General features: G+C 38.4%; 1 protein-coding gene across 1 annotated transcript; it reads left to right on the forward strand.

Annotated features, from left to right (window-relative positions):
- Positions 1-5,676: 5,676 nt before the first annotated feature.
- On the forward strand, positions 5,677-6,789 carry LOC111877511 (fasciclin-like arabinogalactan protein 11). Its single transcript, XM_023874035.3, has one exon. It carries the CDS (start codon positions 5,808-5,810, stop codon positions 6,567-6,569), a length of 762 nt encoding a protein of 253 aa, XP_023729803.1. The 5' UTR covers positions 5,677-5,807; the 3' UTR covers positions 6,570-6,789.
- Positions 6,790-25,095: the final 18,306 nt, after the last annotated feature.

The following is a 25,095-nucleotide window of genomic DNA, read 5'->3' on the forward strand; positions in this document are numbered from 1 at the left end:
GACTATATATGAAGAGTTTCACCATATAGAGGAGTAGCAGGTTATATAGGACGACGCAAGTTCTAAACGAACTAGTTTACTGTTGATGATCATATATTCTCAATGTCTTTAAATTTAAGGTTAATGACTTAGGAGGGTAATTAGGTTTCCAGTTTATCCGTATTAGGTCACTAAGGTATTTTTTTTTTGTGCGTATTAGACCAATATGGTTGTTATTACAGTTTACAAATAGTCATTTTTACCGGTTAAAACCGGTAAAATGACTATTTCTAAACGGTAATAACAACCACATTGGTCTAATACGCAAAAAAAAAAAAAAAAAAAAAAAAAAAAAAAAAAAAAAAAAAAAACCCTTAGTGACCTAATACGAACAAACTGGAAACCTAATTACCCTCCTAAGTCATTATCCATTTTCCTTGCCAAGTTGACAGTGTTAGTTCCTTTTACACGTAATAGAAATAAAAATATAAATTTAGTGTTGTTTTTTTTTTAATTTTGGCACGTAATCAAGCCACATCAACGTCGCATAACTATAAGTCTGGTTAGCACCTCAAATCAAAAAAGACCGACACGTCAGTATGTCATGTCAACTGTAACTGAATTAATACGTTAAATGTTCAACATAGTAGAAATTAGAACACTTAGTGACTAAATTGTTATAAAAAAAATAGTTTTAAAACCATTTTTTTATGAAAACATAGTGATATTTTTGCAATTTACCCTTATATTAATTGTAATTTTATAAATTCTTGTGGATAATTGAATTGAATAATTGGATTATATTTGATAATGTTACTTAACAATTGTAATGAATTTTGCTACAAAACAATTTCAATGGAATTCGTTACGGAAAATTTTTACACTAATGGAATTTGCAATTGAAATTTTTCTATGAAATTTGTTATAAAATTTTTGGTACATAATGGGCTATGAAATGTGCTACTGAAATTTTTTTGATACAGAATTTGCTACAAAGTACACTATAAAACTCAAATGGTAACGAATAGACGTCGTAAAAATGGGTGTAGCAAAATTGCTACTAAAATATAATTTTGTAGCTAAATAGTTTACTTAAAAAAATATGTTTATGAAAACGTATTGATAGTTATCCACATTTAGCTACAAAATTTCAACTTTTTGCTATAAAATTTAGGGAAATCTCCAGAAAAGTCCTAAAATTTTAGTCCAATTTATGAAAAAGTCCCAAACTAAATTTTATTTACAGAAAAGCACAGAATGCCGATTAAAATTTCGAAAAAACCATTTTCGGCCGGTTTCACAGATTTTGCCGGTATTCTGTCTTTTTTCGTTAGTTTGCTCAAAATTTTGGGACTCTTCCAAAAATTACATAATAACCAAAATATTTGGACTTTTTTGAAAATTACCATGAAATTAATGGATATTATTATTAACAAATCATTTATAAACATAAAAAATATTTTTATTATAAAAAAAGGAAATACATTTGTTGCTAATTTCTAGGAATAAATTAATGGTCTAAGTACTCTATTGCTTCGTGACCACTCAAACTCTCCACGTTCTTCCTATGCATTATTGTGTGTATGATGGTGAGATGAACTTAGTTAGCATTCCTCTAATGTTGGTGATCCTCTTATGTTGTTTAACCTAACTACAAACAAATATTTATACATTACATGTTAACAACCATCATTTAACACACATCTATAAAATATAAAAAGTGAACCGTGAATGATAATTTATATGGAAACAATTGAACGGTTATTATTTAATTAAATTGTCATTCAAATTTTACTTTTGACACTCGATAGATGTGTGTAATTTTATAGTTGTTACCGGGTAATGTTTGGAGGTTAGGTGGTAGTTAGGTTAAAGAACATAATGAAAGATCTATATGTTCGTGTAATAATATTTTCTAATAACACATGATCATATAGCGTCATGCCTAATAGCAAGTAGACACTTACTGATTGTGTATTAATAAATATTATCAACTTTTGTATTGGTCACGCCTAACAGAGTACTTCTCACTATGACACTCACAACGATACATTGGAAGAACATAGAGACTTTAAAGTTGTCAACAAACAATAGAGAAATACATAGTTGACCATTTATTTGTTAATAATAAAAATATGTATTTCCTTTGTTTATAATAAAAAAATTATGTTTATAAATGATTTGTTAATAATAATATCAATTAATTACATAGTAATTTTCAAAAAAGTCCCAATATTTTGGTTATCGAATAATTTTCAGAAAAGTCCTAATATTTTGAGCAAACTAACGAAAAAGGACAGAATACCGGTTTCGTAGATTTAGCCGGTATTCTGTCATTTTTCGTTAATTTGCTCAAAATATTAGGACTTTTCAGAAAATTATCCAATAACCAAAATATTGGGACTTTTTTGAAAATTAATATGGAATTAATTGATATTATTATTAACAAATCATCTATAAACATATTTTTTTATTATAAATAAAGGAAATATTTTTTTATTATTATTAACAAATGAATGGTCGACTATGTACTTCTCTATTGTTTGTTGACAACTTTAAAGTCTCTATGTTCTTTCTATGTATCCTTGTGGGTGTAATAGTGAGAAGTAGTCTGTTAGGCGTGACCAATACAAAAGTTGATAATATTTATTAATACACAATTAATAAGTGTCTACTTGCTATTAGGTATGATGCTATATGATCACGTATTATTAGAAAATATTATTACATGAACATATAGATCTTTCATTATGTTCTTTAACCTAATTACCACCTAACCTCCAAACATTACCCGGTAACAACCATAAAATTACACACATCTATCGAGAGTGAAAAGTAAACTTTGAATGACAATTTAAATAGATAATAACCCTTCAATTGTTTTCATATAAATTATCAGTCACGGTTCACTTTTTATATTTTATAGATGTGTGTTAGCTGATGGTTGTTAACATGTAAAGTACAAATATTTGTTTGTAGTTAGGTTAAACAACATAAGAGGATCACCAACATTAGAGAAATGATAACTAAGTTCATCTCAACATCATACACACAACAATGCATAGGAAGAACGTAGAGAGTTTGAGTGGTCAGGAAGCAATAGAGTAGTTAGACCACCAATTTATTCCTAAAAATTAGCAACAAATGTATTTCCTTTTCTTATAATAAAAATATTTTTTATGTTTATAAATGATTTGATAATAATAATATCCATTAATTTCATAGTAATTTTCAAAAAAGTCCCAATATTTTGGTTATTATGTAATTTTTGGAAAAGTCCCAAAATTTTGAACAAACTAACGAAAAAAGACAGAATATCGGCAAAATCTGTGAAACCGGCCGAAAAGGGTTTTTTTGAAGTTTTAATCGGTATTCTGTGCTTTTCTGTAAATAAAATTTAGTTTGAGACTTTTTCATAAATTGGACTAAAATTTTAGGATTTTTCTAGAGATTTCCCTAAAACATTTGGGTGGTACTCCCAATATTCTTTAATTGGATAAGACTCAGAGAGACAAGAACTTATAATGTTTTGATGATAGTTTCATATGTACCAGAAATGAGACCAAAACCGACTTTATGATCTTTGTCTGAAAACTGTCATATGACAGTTTCAAACTGTCATAAAACTATAAAAACTGACATAAAAACGGAAGTTTGGATAAGGGTCAAGCAATGGTAAATTCTCTGAAAATCCAATTTTCTGATGCATTTTTAATATAGTAACATACCCTATATAATGGTCAAACAATGGTCAATACCCTATATAATGAACCCACCAGGGGCTGTCGCCCCTTGGACCCCGTTCCCAGGGGCGCTACCCCCGAACATTCATTCGTTTAGGGGTTTTGCTCATAAATGACAATGTACTTTGAAACTTGATCAAACTTAAACAAGTGTGTACTCTACACCTTCCTTATTTGTTTAATATTTATCAAAATCACTTTTGGTTAACAAAATAATCTCATTACACTTAAATAATATTGATGATAACAAATCACCAACATATAATTTATTAACAGGGCGCCCTTGGAGGTTTCAGGACGGGACTGACAACCCCCGCCCCCGCCCTCGCCCCCGAAAGTAAAACGGGGGTTAACCATGCCCCTGCCCCCGCTTCCTTCCCTGATTTTTTCAAAAAATACCCTCAAATGGGACGAGACCCCCACGTGATCGGGGTCCCACGGGACCCCCACATGATCGTGGTCTCACAGGACTTTTTGATATCTCTATATAGACTAGTGTAGCTGATATGTATTTTGGTTCACTTGAGACATTACTATGATATATAATATTATATAAAAGGGTATGAATTTTTTTCATAAATAGGTTGTAGATTTTTATTATAGAATTATTTATCATGTTCTAGGATAGGACATTACATTACTCTTTTTAATGCTTATTAGATGGATGATTATTCTCATTTGTAAACATAATACTTATTTTGATGTAACATCGGTATTAATATTGGTTGTAATGACGACATGTCGACATATGGTTGTATATTGAATTTTCTATTGTCAAATCCGATGTTAAGACAAGGTAATTGATAATATACGTTGAATTCACCTAAATTATGAAGTATCCAAACTTTCTGATCAAGCATTACTTCATAATCAAAATACGACATTTGCACATTAAATGTCGGCTAAATTAACTATGATGTTGTATTCCTTCAGTTAATTAATTCAATACTTTCGATTTGTAACCTCTTATATATCATGTGAAAAGAAAGTAATGAACCAAAATATAACTGGGGTATTATATATGATCAAATGTGACAGTAGCTTTTAGTCTAAGTTAGCAAGCACCCCACACCAGCCCACTCCTCCCTGCCCGACCCCATTTTGATATGATAACTAGTGTTTTTTCCTACCTTCCTAAGCAAACTACACCCTGTCATTGTACCTCATCTTTCATTACCCTTAAAATTTAAAAACCTCTTGAATATTGTTTTTTCTAAGTATAATATATATACTACCCATAAAACTACTTTCTTAAAACTTATTTTCATTTTTCTTTTTCATGAGGGGGGGGAGGGAATTATTTTATGGTTTTGATTAATCCATTAAAAAACAATATGTTTTGATTTATATTACCTTCATTTAAATTGAAGAGATAAAAGTCAAAACATCACTTCAATGCAATACAACGATCTAATATTAATATAACTCCAGATTGTCATTATTAAAAATGAAATGGTTTAAAGAAGCATGCATATATATGACCTAAAAAAACCTGATTTAATGCAATACAACGATCTAATAATAATATATTTAAGCACCTCCATTAGAATAAAAGATTAGTCTCTAGAGCTATACTACTTGTAAAGATATGAATGGGCCTTTGATCCTATAATTAATGTCATGTATCCTTAAATTCTTAAATCACTGCTTACATTGTTTATTAACCTATTGACATTTAATTACTTTATTATTCATTTCAACAAAATGGTAATAAATCACGGTTTCTTTATCTCCGCATGCACATCATGCACAAACAGGTCATGTAAAGTCTCAGTTATATCAACATGGAAAACTCAACTGTCAACACAGTAACAAACTTAAAATAATCTCATCATTAAAAAGAAGAATGACCTATAAACTTATGATTTCCAAAAAGAAGATTTCGATAAATGCCCTGGCACTGAAGTTGCCAATCTAACTAAAATCGTTACGTACCACCAACTCAAATAGTAACATTTCCAGCCATAACAACCACATTTCACCAAACTCTCACATCCATCCACTCCCATAAAACCCCTACATGCCACACACCACCCTCACCTCCATCTCACATTTTCAAGATCTCACCTTTCACTTTCTTGAAAAATGTCTACAAATCTTCAATCATCTCCCATATGCAAACTCTTGCTACTATTCATCCTTCAATGCATCATCATCACCACCACCGTAGCTCAAGCTCCGGCGCCAGCACCATCAGGTCCCACCAACATCACCAAGATTCTTGAAAAAGCCGGCCAATTCACCACCCTCATTCGCCTCTTTAAACTTACACAAGTGGGTGATCAAATCAACACACAACTCAATAACTCCAACCAGGGAATGACAGTGTTTGCTCCAACGGATAACGCTTTCTCTGCTCTCAAAGCCGGAACCCTAAATTCTCTCTCTGATCAACAGAAAGTTCAGTTGTTGCAGTTTCATGTCCTTCCGCAGTACCTCACAACGTCACAGTTTCAAACTATTAGTAATCCGTTAAGAACACAGGCCGGAGACAGTGCCAGCAATAAGTTTCCGTTGAATATAACCAGCTCCGGCAACCAAGTGAATGTGACAACCGGTGTGATGGATACGACGGTGTCCAATACTCTCTACACTGACGGTTCACTTGCCGTGTATCAAGTTGACCAAGTGTTGTTACCCATGAGCATGTTTGGTCCACAGTCTCCGGCTCCGGCTCCGGCACCTGCAAAAAAGAAGAAATCTGGCGCTGATGACGATACTCCGGCAACTGATGACAGTTCTCCTAGCGCTGATGCCTCCGGTGCGGTTGGTTTTGGCGGGCTTGTGCGTGGCTTGATCGTGGGGTCCGTTGGAGTGATCGTGTTCATCGTCTTGATCTGTTTGTGAAAATAAACGGTGAAGATGATGACTGATCAGAAAAAGGAATTGGGCATACTTTTGGAATGATTTTTTTTTTACTATGGTGACTTGGGTTAATGTGGTTATACAGTGCGATGCGTGCTTTTTGAATAATTACAACCTATGTCATCCATTTTGTCATTGAATTTTACTCGGTATGTACTATGTACGATTAATTGAAGTTCAGAGATTTTTTTTTTCGTTTTCAGTTGTTGTTCTTCATCAAATATGTATTATTTTCAGTATTTTTTTAAAAAGAAAAGCAAAAACATGTATTTGTGTTTCATGATCGGGTGCTCCTTTGTATGCAAAAATTATAGAAGGAAAAGATTGAGGCATTAAGATGGAATTACTACAAGAAATGCAGCATTAGCGGCTAATGCTGCGACAGACGTCGATGCTAAAAAGTAAGTTTGTCGCCGCTAAAGCTTTTTGGCGACGACATGGCGTCGCTAAAAGGTCGCCGATATTGCCTCGTGCAAATGGTTCATATGTCGCCCCTATGCTCCCTACAAATATTATGTTGCCACTAATTAATACCTACATGTCGACGCTAAAGGCATCACCGGTAAAATATTTTTTTTTTGTTTAACATTAAAATTATAGAAAACAAGATAACATATATAAAAACTGCTACGAAACTTAATTTTGCAAAAAAAAAAAATGAAACATTAACCACACTTAATACTATATCTAATCCAAAATATTAATCCATAGATATCCGGTCTTTTAGCATTTTTTGGAACATTTCCAACTAAAAGAAAACAAAATATATTACCAACATATCATAATAGCATTGTACTTTCCAAAATTACCAAAATACAAAATACCAACATATCAAACTATAACCAACATATCACTATAACATTCTACTTTCCAAATACACTTAGACATACATCATACACAATATTGCATATACATTATAGCATTGTACTTTTTTTTCATTTTTCCATTATAGCAATTTACTTTCCAAAAAATTATCAAACTACAAAATACCAACGTATCAATCTATAACCAAACTACATGATACACAATATTGCATATACATCATAACATTGTATTTTTTTCATTTTTCCATTATAACATTGTACTTTCCAAAATTTACCAAAATACAAAATATCAACATATCAAACCATAACCAACATATTATAGCTTCTACTTTCCATTATAGCATTGTCCTTTCCAAAAATTACCAAAATACATAATACCAACATATCAAACCATCTCCAACATATCATTATAGCATTCTACTTTCCAAATACACTTAAACATACATCATACAAAAGATTGCATATACATTATAACATTGTACTTTTTTTTTTCATTTTTCCATTATAGCATTTTACTTTCCAAAAAATTACCAAACTACAAAATACCAACATATCAAACTATAACCAAACTAGATGATATACAATATTGCATATACATTATAACATTGTATTTTTTTTTCATTTTTCCATTATAACATTATACTTTCCAAAAATTACCAAAATACAAAATACCAACATATCAAACCATAATCAACATATCATTATAGCATTCTACTTTCCATTATAGCATTGTACTATATACTAAAAAACAATTACCAACATATCATTATACCAACCTACTTTTTTTGTTTTTCCATTATACCATTATACTTTTCAACTTAAACTAACAATTACATGTGATTGTGGTGGTGGTTGTGTCATCGGTTCTTCCTGATCGTACATAGACACAACCATAGAAGGTTTACGCCCAATGTCTCTGATATGTTCGCTTCGAGAACCCAATATTCTTTCAAAACAATTTTTTATATCATTTGGTGTTAGACCGCTTAATTCAGAAGAAGCTTGGGTTTGTTGATTGATCTCTTGGAGTAAAGCATTCTGTATTTTCAAGATATGATAAACATCATAAAAATTAGATTACTAAATACATTGACGATATAAAAACTTATATGAAAATACATATTAACAACTTATGTATTATTGCTCGACTACAGGACTACTAAATACCCTTTGTCGATTGGTATTAGCCTTACGAAATGCTTCGATTCGAGTGATGTCCTATTTAACATTAAAAGTTAGATTAATTATACTTTAAATAAACAGTTAAATATATCATAACTTACTTCTTTGAAACAGACATTGCTATATAAGCACGATCCTCCTTTGTATACAATTTGTTGTTGTGCATGGACTTCTTTTTTGACGCTAAACGCTTTAGAAATTTTGTGCGTTTGAAAATGTTCAACGGTCTGCGCCTAATTTTCACATGGCATACCCTTGGGGAGGAGGAGGTTGTCTAATGTCGTTGGGATATCTGCAGGCCCCCGCTGAAAATAAGATGGGCTTTACTTTTTTGGCCTCTGTAAATTTTTGCAAGAGTCGCATCAATGCTCTGCAACAATTAAGCATGCTCGAGATCCAAGTTAACCTTATCCAAATCATACTTATTACACAAATAAAAAAATTTAGTTAATTAAATATCAATCACAACTAAACTTAAAATATTATCCAAGTTACCTTTAGATGGACACCTATTACATTCCTTAAAGCGGGGGAAACATTGTCCCAACCATATATGTTCAAAGGGATGTCCATCCACATATACATCCCGATCTCATGGGTAAACCAATTACCATGATTCCCGACATGGGAATATGTGAGCTCCCTATCAAAAACCAAATCCATAGGATTTCCCTTATTTGTTTGTATCATCTTTCCTAGTTGGATGTTTTTAGATATAGCTCTTCTTTTTTTAGGAAGCTCAATTGAAAAAATAAAATTAAAAATATTAGTCATGATAGCTTATAATAAATTAATAAAAATAGCTAATAAATATATCATAATAAGACTTGCCATCCTGTTCATGTTGTCCGCGGTGTAAGTATAAACATCCATTTGTGAACCCATTGAAAGGGACAACAACTCTTTATGATATATTTATTAGCTATTTTTATTAATTTATTATAAGCTATCCTGTTCATGCTAGGTGCATAGTTAATGAACACAAATCACGACTAAATACTATAAACCTAGCACCATTGATTATGCACGCGGTGTAAGTATAAACATCCATTTGTGAACCCATTGAAAGGGACGACAACTCTTTGTAGAATTCTAGAGAGTTTTCTTTTTCCATCTTAAAAACCTATTAAACATATATTAATGTGTAAACATCCATTTGTGAACCCATTGAAAGGGACGACACTTACTCGATGTATTTTCTGACTTCTTGATAACTATTCAATATAAACCATTATATATTATGTTTTTCCCTTAGATCAAGATGTTTGATTTGTGTTGTGTTGGACGATCAATACTTAGACTCAAATATCTAAAACTTTGTGTTTTCATTGACAACATCCTCGTTTCTTTCAGAGCGATTGAATTGAGTCTGCACATCTTGAAGGTACATTGAACAAAAATGATAAAGCTTCTTCAGCAACATGACCTTCTGCTATACAACCTTCTGGCCTCGCCTTATTTATGACATAGTTTTTTTAGTTTTTTCATATACCTTTCGAATGGATACATCCATCTCATACATATCGGGTCTCCGACAATCCTTCATCAGGTAAATGCAAAACTAAATGAATCATAATGTAAAAAAAAGTTGGAGGATAAATCAACTCTAACTTGCACAAGATTCTAATAATGTATTATTTTGCTTTCCTCATATCCTCCACTCCGGTAATCGCTTCATCAGGTAAATGCAAGACTAAATGAATCATAATGTCAAAAAACTTTGGATGATAAATCCACTCTAACTTGCACAAAATTCTAGTAATGTATTCTTTTGCTTTCCTCACATCTCCACCTTTAGTGTTCTGGAGCAAATTTTCTTGAGAAACTCACAAAGATCTACAACTGGTGTAGAAGTTTCTTTGTCTAATAACGCTCTAACTACAATTAGTATCAATAGTTGCATAAGAATGTGATAGTCATGAGATTTCAACCCAATAATGTTAGTATCATTATCTACCACTTTCTTACTGATGTTAGATCCAAACCCATCTGGTAGTTTAACATCTCTTATAACTTGACAAAAGATTTTGCGGTCAGGTTTCTTGAATAAGTATCTTGCATGTGGTCTGGTGAATTTCTTACCCTTTCTTTGCAACCATTGACTATGCTGGATATTCATATTTCTCAAGTCCTCCTGTGCATTTCATGTGTCTTTACTCTTATCATTCATCAGAGAAGTATCCAAAACAATCTCACCCACATTTGTCTCGACATGCACCACTTCTATGTTGTGCTTTAGCTGCAGAGAATACTAATACTCGTGCTCGAAAAATATGCTACGTTTCGACCAGTTCAACTCGAATCCTTGCAGATCCATGTTTTCCTTAACAATCTTAGGATGTTTACCCGGTTTATGAAGTAGTAGAAGACCTAGTTGCTCTTGTATAGCTTCATTAGTAAAGTGTCTCAGAGCGGGTCTTGTCTTGGGTTGCCCGTTAAATTTCAAACTCATCCTTAACGGATCATTAGCATCTAAGAACAAACAATGACCGACATAAATGACTCGATTTGTTACACAGTACGAGGGAATGTCTTCATTGCAAGTCGGGCATACTCTATACCCTTGTCCACTCCAACCCGATAAACTACTATGAGCTGGAAATTCATTTATCGTCCACGACAACATAACTTTCATTGTGAAGAATGTGTTTGTCGTTACATCTTTAATATGTACGCCTGAGCGCCCCAACTACTTAAGCTCTTCAATTAATGGCCTAAGGAAAACATCTATGTCCTTTCCACGTGCTTTGGGGTCGGGAATCAACAAGGACAACATGAATGATGAATATTTCATACAAATCCATGGTGGTAGATTGTATATGGTGATTACGACCAGCCACGTGTTATACGAATTACACATGTTACCAAATGGATTAAAGCCATCAGCTACCACCCTTAGGCATATGTTATGAGGTTTACTCGAGAAGTTAGTGTAATTGTAACAACCCAGAAAAGTGGTGAAAATATACATTTTAAATTCTATCAAATCATTCATTAATTGTTCAAAACCAACATCAAGTCATAACATTCAAAACATCATAGTACAATTATTTCAAATGCGAAAATCATGAGGGATGGATGTTGTGCCATCACGTCGGACTCTTCCCTTTTAAACCAGAAGTACCTGAAACCATAAAAATAAACTATAAGCACAAAGCTTAGTGAATTCCTCAAAATACCACAAACCCAAAACACATAAGTGTCATGGGCTACCCGCATGGTCTTTCATTGCAATGTCGAGGGCCAAATCATGTTCTTACATACAAGTTGTTGGGTTTTGAGCATTCTAACACTCCTATGGTGTACATGCAACTCTATAAACCTTGGATATATGTTTCCTCTATTATACATGCAAATAAGAACTTTCTAATGCTTTAATCCTAACTAGCATAATATGAGGTAACTATACTACTAAGACTAGTTAGATGACATACCTTTTGGTGTAGCTTGATGTCTTTAAGCTTTAAGAGCTTAGCCCCAATAGTGTGGAAGCCTCAAGTGGAATCACAAATCACCAAAACACCTTGGAAGACTTTGAGAATAAGAATACATTAGTTTTTTTCTAGTGAAATCGGCTAGCCCTCTTAGTGTACCCACACTAGTGCCTATTTCACCAACCAAGGACATCTTTATATAGTATGGAGACTAGGGTTAAACCCATGACCTTTTCATTTCATATGATCTATGGGTTAAACACTCCATGGACTATCCATGAAAGCTTAGCCCAACCTAAATGAACTTGGCCCATTCCATATATATAAGAGTCCATATTTAATTAGTTCATTTTGATCACTTAATTAATTCTAAATTAATTCTTGATCAATACTAATTAAATAATATGATTCCATATTAATATATTAGAACTTATAATATATTAATATTAATCATAAATATACTATTCTCAAAAGATTATCCATATAAATTGTTTCGGTGAAGTGCAACCCAAATGGACCATGCCGGGCCGAGTCAAGTACATACCAAATATAGTTATGGACTTAGACATTAATCCAACAGTCTCCCACTTGGATAAGTCTAAAACTATTATTGAGTATGACTTCAAAACCTAACTGGAAATCATAGCTCTTAAAGCCGCTGTCGAACTCTGATCTTTGTCAATGAATTTGTCCATTAGATAAGGGATCATATATTCCTCTATTCTAGATATCATATGGACTGAGACATGGATTATAATCATTTCCTCTGTCCATTTGTTGTTTCCCGATTCCCGATTCATGATGACTGACTGATTGAAAAAATCAAATCAGTCCTGGCTTGGCCAACCACTCACATGTGTCATCACTAAATCATCGACAGGCCCACAGATATCACTTTTATCCCGAAGGTAAAAGCAATGGATAAACTTCGACTCATATGGCTTGTTCTGCTACTTGTTGAATCATACACAAAGGCACGTTTTATAACACCGAGTTACCGAATGCGTTTTCGTGCAATCAATGTACAACCAACTCACAGTAACAACTCACATCTCTAGGTTTGAAGAATATATAAGATATTATCGTCTCATGATAACTCGTGATAAAATCCATGAAGTGATTCCAATGAGCGCGGGTTGAATCCAATACTCAGAACTGTAACACCGTGAAAATTAAAACAATTTTTCACATTTTCAAACACATTTTTACAAACTCATTCATTCATAAAATGTCATAATACCATGTCTTTGTTTCAAAAAATCTCCCAAGCCGGCGCCATCCCGCGGTCATCACTAGTACCTGAAACACATAACACATAACACTGTAAGCATAAGCTTAGTGAGTTCCCCAAAATACCACTCTAACATATATTAGCCACTCGAGGCTATAACTCTGTTGACCCTCTGGTCAATGTGTCTCAGTGGGACCCTCCAGCCCCAACTCTCTGTGGGCCCTCTGGCCCTAACTCTATGGACCCGAAGGTCCAAACTCTATGGACCCACTAGTCCTACTTTGTAAACTCTGAATCATGCATATCACATATCACAATAAATCACAACACATAAATAACATGCAAATACACTGGCACATAACTCTAAAATACACTGTCACATAACTCTGTTACCACACTAGGTAAAGTATAGTGAGAAGACTCACCTCAGGCGTCTCGGTAAATCTCTGACTCGATGGAAAATATTGCCTAGCCTCCGCCTATTCACATAAATAAATACTCTTATAAATATAACTCTCGAGACTAGACTCAACCTGCCATTGGCACCCTTAGAAAGGTAAAAGACTATTTTACCCTCCCCTCTTGTCACAAGGACTCCTTTGATGACCCAACCCTAAAAGTCAACAAAAGTCAACGGTACCACTTTGACCCTACTCGTCGAGTGCACCCTGGTGACTCGGCGAGTTCACACATGTCCTTTAACTCTTTGTCCCGCTTGACACGCCGAGTCCCTCTCTATACTCGACGAGTCATCCCAGTCATGAATCGCGGGGCCACCCCGACTCAACTCGCCGAGTCTCAAGAAGAACTCAGCGAGTATCGCCTTGAACTCCAGTCCTCTAACTCCCTCCTGAATCACTGAGTCATCCCCCAACTCGGCAAGTCTACTCACTGATCAATTTACGTGAAACCCTAGCCCTACTCGCCGAGTCTCAAGAACAACTCGGCGAGTTCATGCCATGCACAAACTCTACTGACCTCCTGAGGTCAGATCTGTTTCCCCAAACCATAGATCTGGCCTCCCCAAGCATGAATGTCACGTAAAGTTCGAAACTTGATGCTTGTACAACCACAACAAGGCATCAAAAGGAGATTTAGTCCCAAAAATGGCAACCTAAGTCCAATAACCCCAAACTGATCCATAAAGCTCCAAGGGTTAAGGTCTCTGGACCTCTTTGAGTCTAGATCCAAGGCACAAACTCAAAGAGGGACTATTTGCTCCACATAATCACCCTCCAAAGGGGTTAGAAATCCCTAACTCTAAAGATAAACACCAAAACTGAAGGACGTTCGAACTATTACCTCAAAATGAAGTCTCTGAACTCTGGAACTGCTTGAATCACACCTCCTCTTTGCTCTTGTCACCTTCTTCTTGCTAAACCAAAGGTACAAGGATCAAAAGTGACTTCTTCTCCCTCACAACGATTTAGCTCACTTAGGGTTCTCTCAAGGGACTGGTAGCCACAATGGGAAGCTATAAGTTCCCTTAAATAGGCTCCAAACCTGGGGAATTAGGGTTTCATTAAACAGCGTGGACTCGCCGAGTCCGGACGTGAACCCGGATGAACATCCGCGACCCTACTCGGCGAGTCTTGGCTCCAACTCGCCGAGTTCCTCTACAGATTCCAAAATAAATAAATAAAATAATATACCTGGGAAATCAGGATGTTACAATTCTCCCCCACTAGAATCAGACTTCGCCCTCGAAGTCTCATTCTGGAAACAACTCCGGATGCTGCTCACATATCTCGTGCTCCGGCTCCCAAGTAAGTTCTGACCCTTTCCGGTGTTGCCACTGGACCTACACCAGAGGCACCTCTTTGTTTCTTAGAACCATGATCTTTCGATCCCGAATAGCCACCGGTCTCTCAACGTAGTTCAGGCCCACATCCACCTGAATATCCTCTAATGGCACAACTGCCGACTCATCGGCTATACACTTTCGCAGCTGCGACACATGGAAAGTGTCATGGATCTGACCTAGCTCTGCAGGTAGCTCCAACCGGTAGGCTACCCTGCCTACCCTTGCAATCACCCAAATAGGACCGATATATCGGGGCCCCAACTTGCCCCTCTTCCTGAATCGGATCACTCCTTTCCAAGGAGAGACCTTCAGGAGTACAAAGTCGCCGACCTGGAACTCGAGCTCGGACCGACGCCTATCCGCATAACTCTTCTGACGACTCTGAGCGGTCAATAACCTCTGCCTGACCTGCTGTATTTGCCCAGTCGTCTGAAGCACGATCTCGGTACTACCCATAACACGCTGCCCGACCTCTCCCCAGCAAATGGGGGTCCGACACCTTCTCCAATACAACAGCTCAAAGGTTGGCATACCAATGCTCGAATGATGTCTGTTGTTGTAGGAAAACTCTGCCAAGGGCAAATACGTGTCCCAACTCCCACCGAAATCCAACACACATGCCCGGAGCATATCCTCGAGCATCTGAATTGTCCGCTCGCTCTGTCCGTCAGTCTGGGGGTGGTATGCGGTACTAAAGTGCAGCCTAGTACCCAATTCCTCATGAAATTTCTTCCAGAATCTGGAAGTGAAACACACATCTCGATCCGAGACAATCAAGATCGGCACTCCATGCCGCGATACCACCTCCCGCACGTACATCTCTGCCAATTTCTCTGCGGAAGAGCTCTCACTGATAGCAAGGAAGTGGGCGCTCTTTGTCAACCTGTCCACAATCACCCAAATTGCATCGACTCCCCTAGCATTCCTTGGCAATTTAGTGATAAAATCCATGGTAATATGTTCCCACTTCCACTCGGGAACCTCCAACGGCTGTAACTTACCATGCGGTCTCTGGTGCTCGGCCTTAACCCTACGACAAGTTAAGCACCTCTCAACAAACCATGCGACATCCCTCTTCATACAAGGCCACCAATACTCCCTCTTCAGATCTAAATACATCTTAGTGGCCCCAGGATGGATCGAGAACTTCGACCGATGAGCCTCTTCCATCAAAATGGTACGCATCCCTCCCACAAACGGTACCCAGATACGACCCTGAAATGTCATAAGCCCCCAGCTATCGGTAACGAATTCCGATACCAACCCGACAACTCGCTCTCTCTTCTGGCTCTCAGGCTGCACAACTTCAGCCTGGGCCCCACGAATAGCATCCAAAACCGGGGTCATCACCGTCAATCTCAAACATACATCTCGCAATGGGGCGCTCTCTGCCCTACGGCTCAGTGCATCGGCTACAACATTAGCCTTCCCCGAGTGATACATGATCTCACAATCATAATCCTTGACCACGTCCAACCACCTCCTCTGTCGCATATTTAGGTTGGGCTGATCCATCAAATACTTCAAGCTCTTGTGGTCTGTGTATATCGTACACCGAACCCCATACAGATAGTGACGCTAGATCTTGAGGGCGAACGCCACTTCCCCCAACTCTAGATCGTGGGTGGGATACCTCGTCTCATGAGGCTTCAGTTGCCTCGATGCGTATGCTATCACATGCCCTCTCTGCATCAGCACCGCTCCCAACCCCAAGATCGACGCATCACAATACACCACAAAGTCCTCCATTCCCTCTGGGAGGGCTAACACCAGGGCTTCGCATAGCCTCTGGCGAATCGTCTCAAAGGAGGCCTGCTGCTCTGGGCCCCATGAAAAAGCAACACCCTTCCGAGTCAACCTGGTGAGTGGCACGGCGATCTTGGAGAAATCCCTGATGAATCTCCGATAATAGCCTGCCAACCCTAAGAAATTCCTGATCTCGGAGGGTGACCTCGGCACCTCCCAACTCATCACTGCCTCAACTTTGGCCGGGTCGACCAATATCCCTTTCTGGTTAACGAGGTGCCCTAGGAACTGGACCTCTCGCAACCAAATGCTCCTCATGCTGCTCTCTAGATCTTGAATACACCAAAATGTCGTCGATGAATACGGTCACCAAGCGATCCAACATCGGCCTGCACACTCTGTTCATGAGATCCATGAACACTGCCGGGGCATTGGTGAGTCCGAAGGGCATCACCACAAACTCGTAATGCCCATAACGAGTCATGAACGCTGTCTTCTGAATGTCCTCATCTCGCACCCTCACCTGATGATATCCAGACATCAAATCGATCTTGGAGAACCAAGATGCTCCCTGCAACTAATCAAACAAATTATCGATCCTCGGCAACGGGTAACGGTTCTTGACCATCAGCTTGTTCAACTCCCAGTAATCAATGCACATCCGGTGTGAACCATCCTTCTTCTTGACAAAAAGGATAGGCGCTCCCCACGGCGAGCTTCTCGGTCGAATAAACCCCTTTCCCAGCAACTCCTGAAGCTGCGAGGATAACTCCTGCATCTCTGGAGGTGCAAGGCGATAGGGCACCTTGGCAATAGGCGCGGCCCCTAGAACCAAATCAATACTGAACTCCACTTGCCTCACGGGAGGCACGCCCGACAACTCCTCTGGAAATACGTCCGGGTACTCACGCACTATCGGAACCTCCTCAACTGACCTCGGTCTCTCTGAATCAACCCGCGTATCCATCACATACGCTACAAAACCCCTACAACCCTGCTGTAGACACTGCCTTGCCCTAGCGGCCGAACAAAATGCTGACCCATAACGTGTACCCTCACCGTACACCGTAAGAACTCCCCCACTAGGGTCTCGTATGGTCACCAACTGTCGCTCGCAGTCGATAACCGCTCCGAATCTGCTCAACCAGTCCATGCCTACGATGACACAGACATCCCCCATCACAATAGGAACTAAGTCAATCGGGAACCCAACACCGAAAATCTCGAGCTCACACCCTCGGATCACCTCTGTGGCATACACCGCCCTCTCGTCAGCTATGGAAACTCTTAGAGGTCGACTCAACGCCTCACGACTAACACTGATGAGCTGACTAAAAGCCAAAGATACAAAAGACCGACTCGCACCCGAGTCAAATAACACCAAGGCAGGTACAGAACTCACAAGAAAAGTACCTACACATATCATAATATAAGCACAATATCTCAACATCAAAATAAATACACGAAAGAATACATACCAGCCACGACATCGGGCGCTGCGCGGACCTCCTCTGCGGTCAACTGAAAGGCTCTCCCTCGTGCCTTCGGTGCCTCGGCCTTCACTGGCCGGCTCTCAGTAGCTCTGATGGCAGCAGGGGCAGATCCCTAAGATGCTCCCTGTGCTGATCCCCGCAGCTGCGGACACTCTGCCTTCCAGTGCCCGGTCTGGTTGCAGTGAAAACATACTGCAAACCCCTTGGGACAGTCCTTGGCCATACGCCCCTCTTTGCCACATTTGTAGCAAGACCCTGCTCTGCACACCCCATCGTGGCTCTTGCCGCACTTGCCACAAGTGCGGCCCCTCTGGTTCCCTGATCTCGAATCAGCGGGCTTGGCCTGCTTGGCTACCGGCTGAGACTGCACCGGTCGCCGATCCCTCCCCTGAGACTCAGCCTCCTCCCTAGCCTGGGTCTCCAGCTCTATCTCCCTCTTCCGGGCATTTGCCTGAAGCTCGGAAAATGTCTGGTATGTCAAGTTCGCCACGAAGTCTCGTATATCCCTCCTCAAAATGCTCAGATATCGGCTCATACGTTCCTGCTCGGAGGACACGTGCTCCGGGCAGAACATCGCCCGCTCATGAAACATCCTCGTAATCACCGTAACCGACTCAGTACCCTGCTTGAGGGTCAGAAACTTCTGGGCCAAACACTCCCTCTTCACCTGGGGAACGTACACATCTCGGAACATAGTAGTGAACCTCTCCCAGGTGACTGCTGCAAGCTCAGCAGGCGTGTAGTGCGCTGTCACAAACTTCCACCAATCCTTCGCTCCCAAGCGAAGCTGGTTCAGCACGAACCGAACTCTCAAATGCTCTGGAGATAAGCAAGTAAAGAAACACTCCTCTATGTCTGAAACCCATCTCATCGCCGCAATCGGGTCCTGGGTCCCGTCAAACTCTGGTGGTTTTGTGTTGCTGAACTCTCGGAACAGCAACGCATCACCACCCTACGGCCTAGTCGCAGCTATAGCTGCAGTGGCCGCAGCAACAGCAGCCTCAGAAAGAGCAGCGTACTTTTCATCAAACGTCTCTATCAGCGTGATCTTGATAGACCCGAACATCTCTGGTATCTCTGCCCTGATGGCCGCATCCACCTCCTCCTGGATGATCCTACGGATCTCCTCATCACTCGTACCGCTGGTCCCTGATGTGTGGCGCGTCCCAACCATGATCTCCCTCTCTCTGAAATACATCACAAGAATAAATATCAGGGACTCTCTCGAGTATGCTCACACTCGAATACTACACCCTACTTGTCCCTTGGTACTCCAAGGATTCTTACTTGGACTGTGCACTGACCCGGTGTCTTCAGTAGTACGGGCCCAATACTACCGTCCACACTGCATCAGCATTCACCCCAAGTCCTCCTCCCAGAGTCCCAAATCACAAGTACTCTACTCTCTCTAATCATATGATACTCGATAGCAGATCTCTCACAACCTCCTCGCTGCTACCTAAACACTCTGAAGTATTCCTAGCAGCAAGACTCCTTGACTCAGGCATCACATATCAGGCCACTCTAGTCCTAATAAGAATACCTAGTCTACTCTAGCATGCATAGCATAGCTCATCATATAACATATCACATCATATCTTATAACACTTATAATAATGGTATTTTAGGAAATCACCATTCGGGCGCTGGCTGTTCGTACACACGACTCTTCTCTGTTTTTCTCGTAAGTTCTTCTTTTGAAAACTTATTTTATTATCAAAATTTCCTCAAATCGTCGGTTTGAGTTCAGATCCGCCCGAAGGTGCACCCGAATCCCTCAAACCAAGGCTCTGATACCAACTTGTAGCACCGTGAAATTTAAAACAATTTTTCGCATTTTCAAACACATTTTTACAAACTCATTCATTCATAAAATGTCATATATCATGTCGTTGTTTCACAAAATATCTCCCAAGATCAAAATACATAGAATCCCATGTGTGTGTACGAATCAAGCCGACGCCTTCCCGCGGTCATCACTGGTACCTGAAACACATAACACATAACACTTTAAGCATAAGCTTAGTGAGTTCCCCAAAATACCACTCTAACATATATTAGCCACTCAAGGCTATAACTGTGTTGACCCTCTGGTCAATGTGTCTCAGTGGGACCCTCCAGCCCCAACTCTCTGTGGGCCCTCTGGCCCAAACTCAATGGATCTGAAGGTCCTAACTCTATGGACCCACTGGTCCTACTCTGTAAACTCTGAATCATGCATATCACATATCACAATAAATCACAACACATAAATAACATGCAAATACACTGGCACATAACTCTAAAATACACTGTCACATAACTCTGTTACCACACTAGGTAAAGTATAGTGAGAAGACTCACCTCAGGCGTCTTGGTAAATCTCTGACTCGATGGAAAATATTGCCTAGCCTCCGCCTATTCACATAAATAAATACTCTTATAAATATAACTCTCGAGACTAGACTCAACCTGCCATTGGCACCCTCAGAAAAGGTAAAAGACTATTTTACCCTCCCCTCTTGTCACAAGGACTCCTTTGATGACCCAACCCTAAAAGTCAACAAAAGTCAACGGTCCCACTTTGACCCTACTCGCCGAGTGTACCCTGGTGACTCGGCGAGTTCTCACATGTCCTTTAACTCTTTGTCCCGCTTGACACGCCGAGTCCCTCCCTATACTCGACGAGTCATCCTAGTCATGAATCGCGGGGCCACCCCGACTCAACTCGCCGAGTCTCAAGAAGAACTCGACGAGTATCGCCTTGAACTCTAGTCCTCTAACTCCCTCCTGACTCACTGAGTCATCCCCCAACTCGGCAAGTCTACTCACTAATCAATTTACGTGAAACCCTAGCCCTACTTGCCGAGTCTTAAGAACAACTCGGCGAGTTCATGCCATGCACAAACTCTACTGACCTCCTGAGGTCAGATCTGTTTCCCCAAACCATAGATCTGGCCTCCCCAAGCATGAATGTCACGTAAAGTTCGAAACTTGATGCTTGTACAACCACAACAAGGCATCAAAAGGAGATTTAGTCCCAAAAATGGCAACCTAAGTCCAATAACCCCAAACTGATCCATAAAGCTCCAAGGGTTAAGGTCTCTGGACCTCTTTGAGTCCAGATCCAAGGCACAAACTCAAAGAGGGACTATTTGCTCCACATAATCACCCTCCAAAGGGGTTAAAAATCCCTAACTCTAAAGATCAACACCAAAACTGAAGGAGGTTCGAACTATTACCTCAAAATGAAGTCTTTGAACTCTGGAACTGCTTGAATCACACCTCCTCTTTTCTCTTGTCACCTTCTTCTTGCTAAACCAAAGGTACAAGGATCAAAGGTGACTTCTTCTCCCTCACAACGATTTAGCTCACTTAGGGTTCTCTTAAGGGAATGGTAGCCACAATGGGAGGCTATAAGTGCCCTTAAATAGGCTCCAAACCCGAGGAATTAGGGTTTCATTAAACAGCGTGGACTCGCCGAGTCCGGACGTGAACCCGGATGAACATCCGCGACCCTACTCGGCAAGTCTTGGCTCCAACTCGCCGAGTTCCTCCACAAATTCCAAAATAAATAAGTAAAATAATATACCTGGGAAATCAGGATGTTACAAGAACTTATGAGCACTCATGAGTGTTGTAGCACAACTTTGTCCATCAACTTGGACCTCTACAAGCCAACCCATGACAGTCCTGATTCATATCTACTTCCAACTTATGACCGACTGTGGATGGTTTGAATAACTTAGTCATTCCGGAAGAATAACCTAGTTATTATGGAAGTCAAAACATGCAAAGTGAAACATAAGAATAAATGAATCTAATATGGAATCAAAACCTATGAATATGAATAAAACACTTTCTATTTATCACCATATTGATTACTCATTATTCATTGTGTCGGTTTTATCACATTTATACTTGAATTAAAACACTAGTTGTACCATGCTCCAAGCATGTAGACTATGTTTTCTAAACACGAGTCATGCCACACACCAAGTATGCATACTATGTTTGTCTATGATCTTTACTTTTGTGAAATAAACCAATTGACCAAACTTTCAATGATTCTAATTTCACACTCCAAAATCGAAATATGTTAGACTTTAAACTTAAATGCACTACCCTCTTGCAATGAATGTGTACAAAGTCACAAAAACTTGTCAACAACCATTACAGGGTATTCCAATGAAGACCTACTCCATGGACACAAAGCCTTATGTTCAAAGTATGCATTGCTTTGAACATGCTTCTTGCACTAAGTTTTTTCTAATCTTAGACAGAATGCTTCCATCTATGGAGACAACTCTATATTTCCATTTTGACTACCACTTCTGAACAAGAGTTGCCTCTTTTCAGACTATGTCAATATGGTCCTTCCAATATTAACAGTATACTTCCAACTGTCCTTGAGCAACCAATCTTTGGTAAACCTTAGATTGTCCTCAACAATTGCTTAATCATTTTAGTCATATCCAATTCTAGACCTTTTTCCCTTCTTAATGCCCCATGCATTTGGAAAATTTTAGAAAGGATGAATATAGCACATGTAATCGATCCTATATCCGAAGCATATGGGACACGATTCATGATGTCTCCCATAAAGACTAAACCAGTATTTTGCTATAATATTTCCATTTCTATTTGCCAAGTTCTCATAATTCAGATTAGGAAAAGGGATGTCGTAATCATAATCGAATTTTAGAATGCAAATAATGAACCCATATATAGGATTTCCTTATGTTGAGCCATTCCAACATGAAATTCATATATATTCTTGACTAAATACGATTAAAACCTCAATCTAGGCTTTTAGATTTGAGATGAAGTATAATTTCCTCTCCCTTAATTATAGCAAAACAACTTTTTCCCAATTGAGACCTTTTGTTTTCTATAATTAACATTGCTAACTTGCAACCTTTATCATAATTATCATGCTCCCACTTACATGATGATTATTAGCATAACACTTATGCTCCCACTAGCTTTGACATGTACCTAGAAATCAACTGGACTTCTAGAAATCAATACTTTATTGACTTTCTTACCAAAGTTCAGATTTCTGATACTAGATTGCCTTGATAATCCTTTATCAAAATCATACACCTCTCTTAGATAGCTCACATGTGTGTCTAAACAATTATGGAGAGGGATGCCGTAATCATAATGTTTAGACCTTTTTTCATTCCCACAATTGCTATCTACTCAAAATCTACTTAGTGAAAGAGTTTCCTTACCATCATTTTCATGAATCGAAGAGAAACCTTATGACACTTAGATTTTATGGTGTAAGTGTTCCTATCCATGTGAATTTGTCAAAACCATAATCACAAGACTAGGTTATTGACAAATCCTAACTCATATGGATTGAACTTGTGAAATCTTAACTTCTTGCCACCTGGCAGCTCAAGGGCCTGCCATTGCTTCCAAGTAGATATCCAAACAATTGAGAACTGGTAGAACTCACATGTATAGCCAACTTAACGGGAATGGGCACAGAAATGTCAGCACAATAGGTTATAAACCTCTTGTTGTGTGTTAGTGATGAAATACAGGTTTTTGTTCTTGATTACTTCTTGAAACCTTTTCAGGATCTTTTAGACTCCCACTGTCTCCTTGACCTATAAGACTTTCTTGCCAAATATTCAAGAGATAGTGTGGATTCCAATCAAGACAGACACTTAACACAATTAGCCTTAGTTGGTCTTTGTTTTATCCAAAACATCACAACTTACCAATTTCAAATGTACAAGAGTAGAAAACTTTTACTCTTACATTTGACAAGTGTTTTAAACCTTTCTTTAAGATATATCACTCAACTTATATTCTTGGAGTATGACTCTAAGACTTGTTTTGAACCGTAGTATGACTCATCTTCTTGATTTGACCACTTCAACAATTCATAGCTCCTCTTTTTAGCTATCATAATGCACTTAGAGGATGAATTGTGACAAGGTCTCAAAATCATTAAGATGATCTTAAAACATGATACTAAAGTACTCTCCCATCATTTCAGATTTGAGAAACTTTTATCCTTCTACCTAATTTGATTCTTCTTATTTGTTCTGTCATACATTGAAAATTTTCCAATGTTTCAGAATTATACTTAAGCTTGTAAGTATAATCATATTTACTAAACCTTAGTAAATCATGACGAATAGTCTTATCCATCTTTTGTGGTGGACTTTGACAAGTGCACAAGAAAGTGTGCTTGATCCCTTAGTCCTTCTCTTGACTTACACATCCATGTGAACAAGTAGTTAGTCTTAATTTTCCAATGCTCGAAAGTTCTCATTCCTCATTCTATACAACTTGCATGATTCCAAGTTTCGGTCCAATTGAAACTTGGGTGATGAGAATCTTTCCTTATTTGGTAAATTTAGACACTACCACAAATGAAAGAATCAAATTCATATTTCCAGTATTGCTATCAAATGGAATCATATAAGCAACATCTTTTTTTTTCCTTCCACAAATGTCATTGTAAGGATATTTTAAAATAAATAAAACTAAAAACTTTTCTTTTGTTTTAAAACTTTGTAGAAAAACTAATCCTTACAATGCAAATGTGTATGAAAACTTGTTGTCAACTATTCCTAAGCAATCTATCATAACTCTTAAGCACCTGCTCAACATTCTGATCACCGAACCATGCAATTGAAATCCATCTTTGCGATCAGGATCAGCATATACTTCCTTTAAGTTCCTTTACTTTTCTTTGATTCTTAAAACATCAACATGTGACCCAGCCACATCATGTAATAAGAATCTCCAAGTAGGAACTTAATAGAGTTAGACAATGGACTTTACCTAAA

The sequence above is a fragment of the Lactuca sativa genome, chromosome 6 (genome assembly GCF_002870075.4).
Source record: "Lactuca sativa cultivar Salinas chromosome 6, Lsat_Salinas_v11, whole genome shotgun sequence".
NCBI classification, from domain to species: domain Eukaryota; kingdom Viridiplantae; phylum Streptophyta; class Magnoliopsida; order Asterales; family Asteraceae; genus Lactuca; species Lactuca sativa.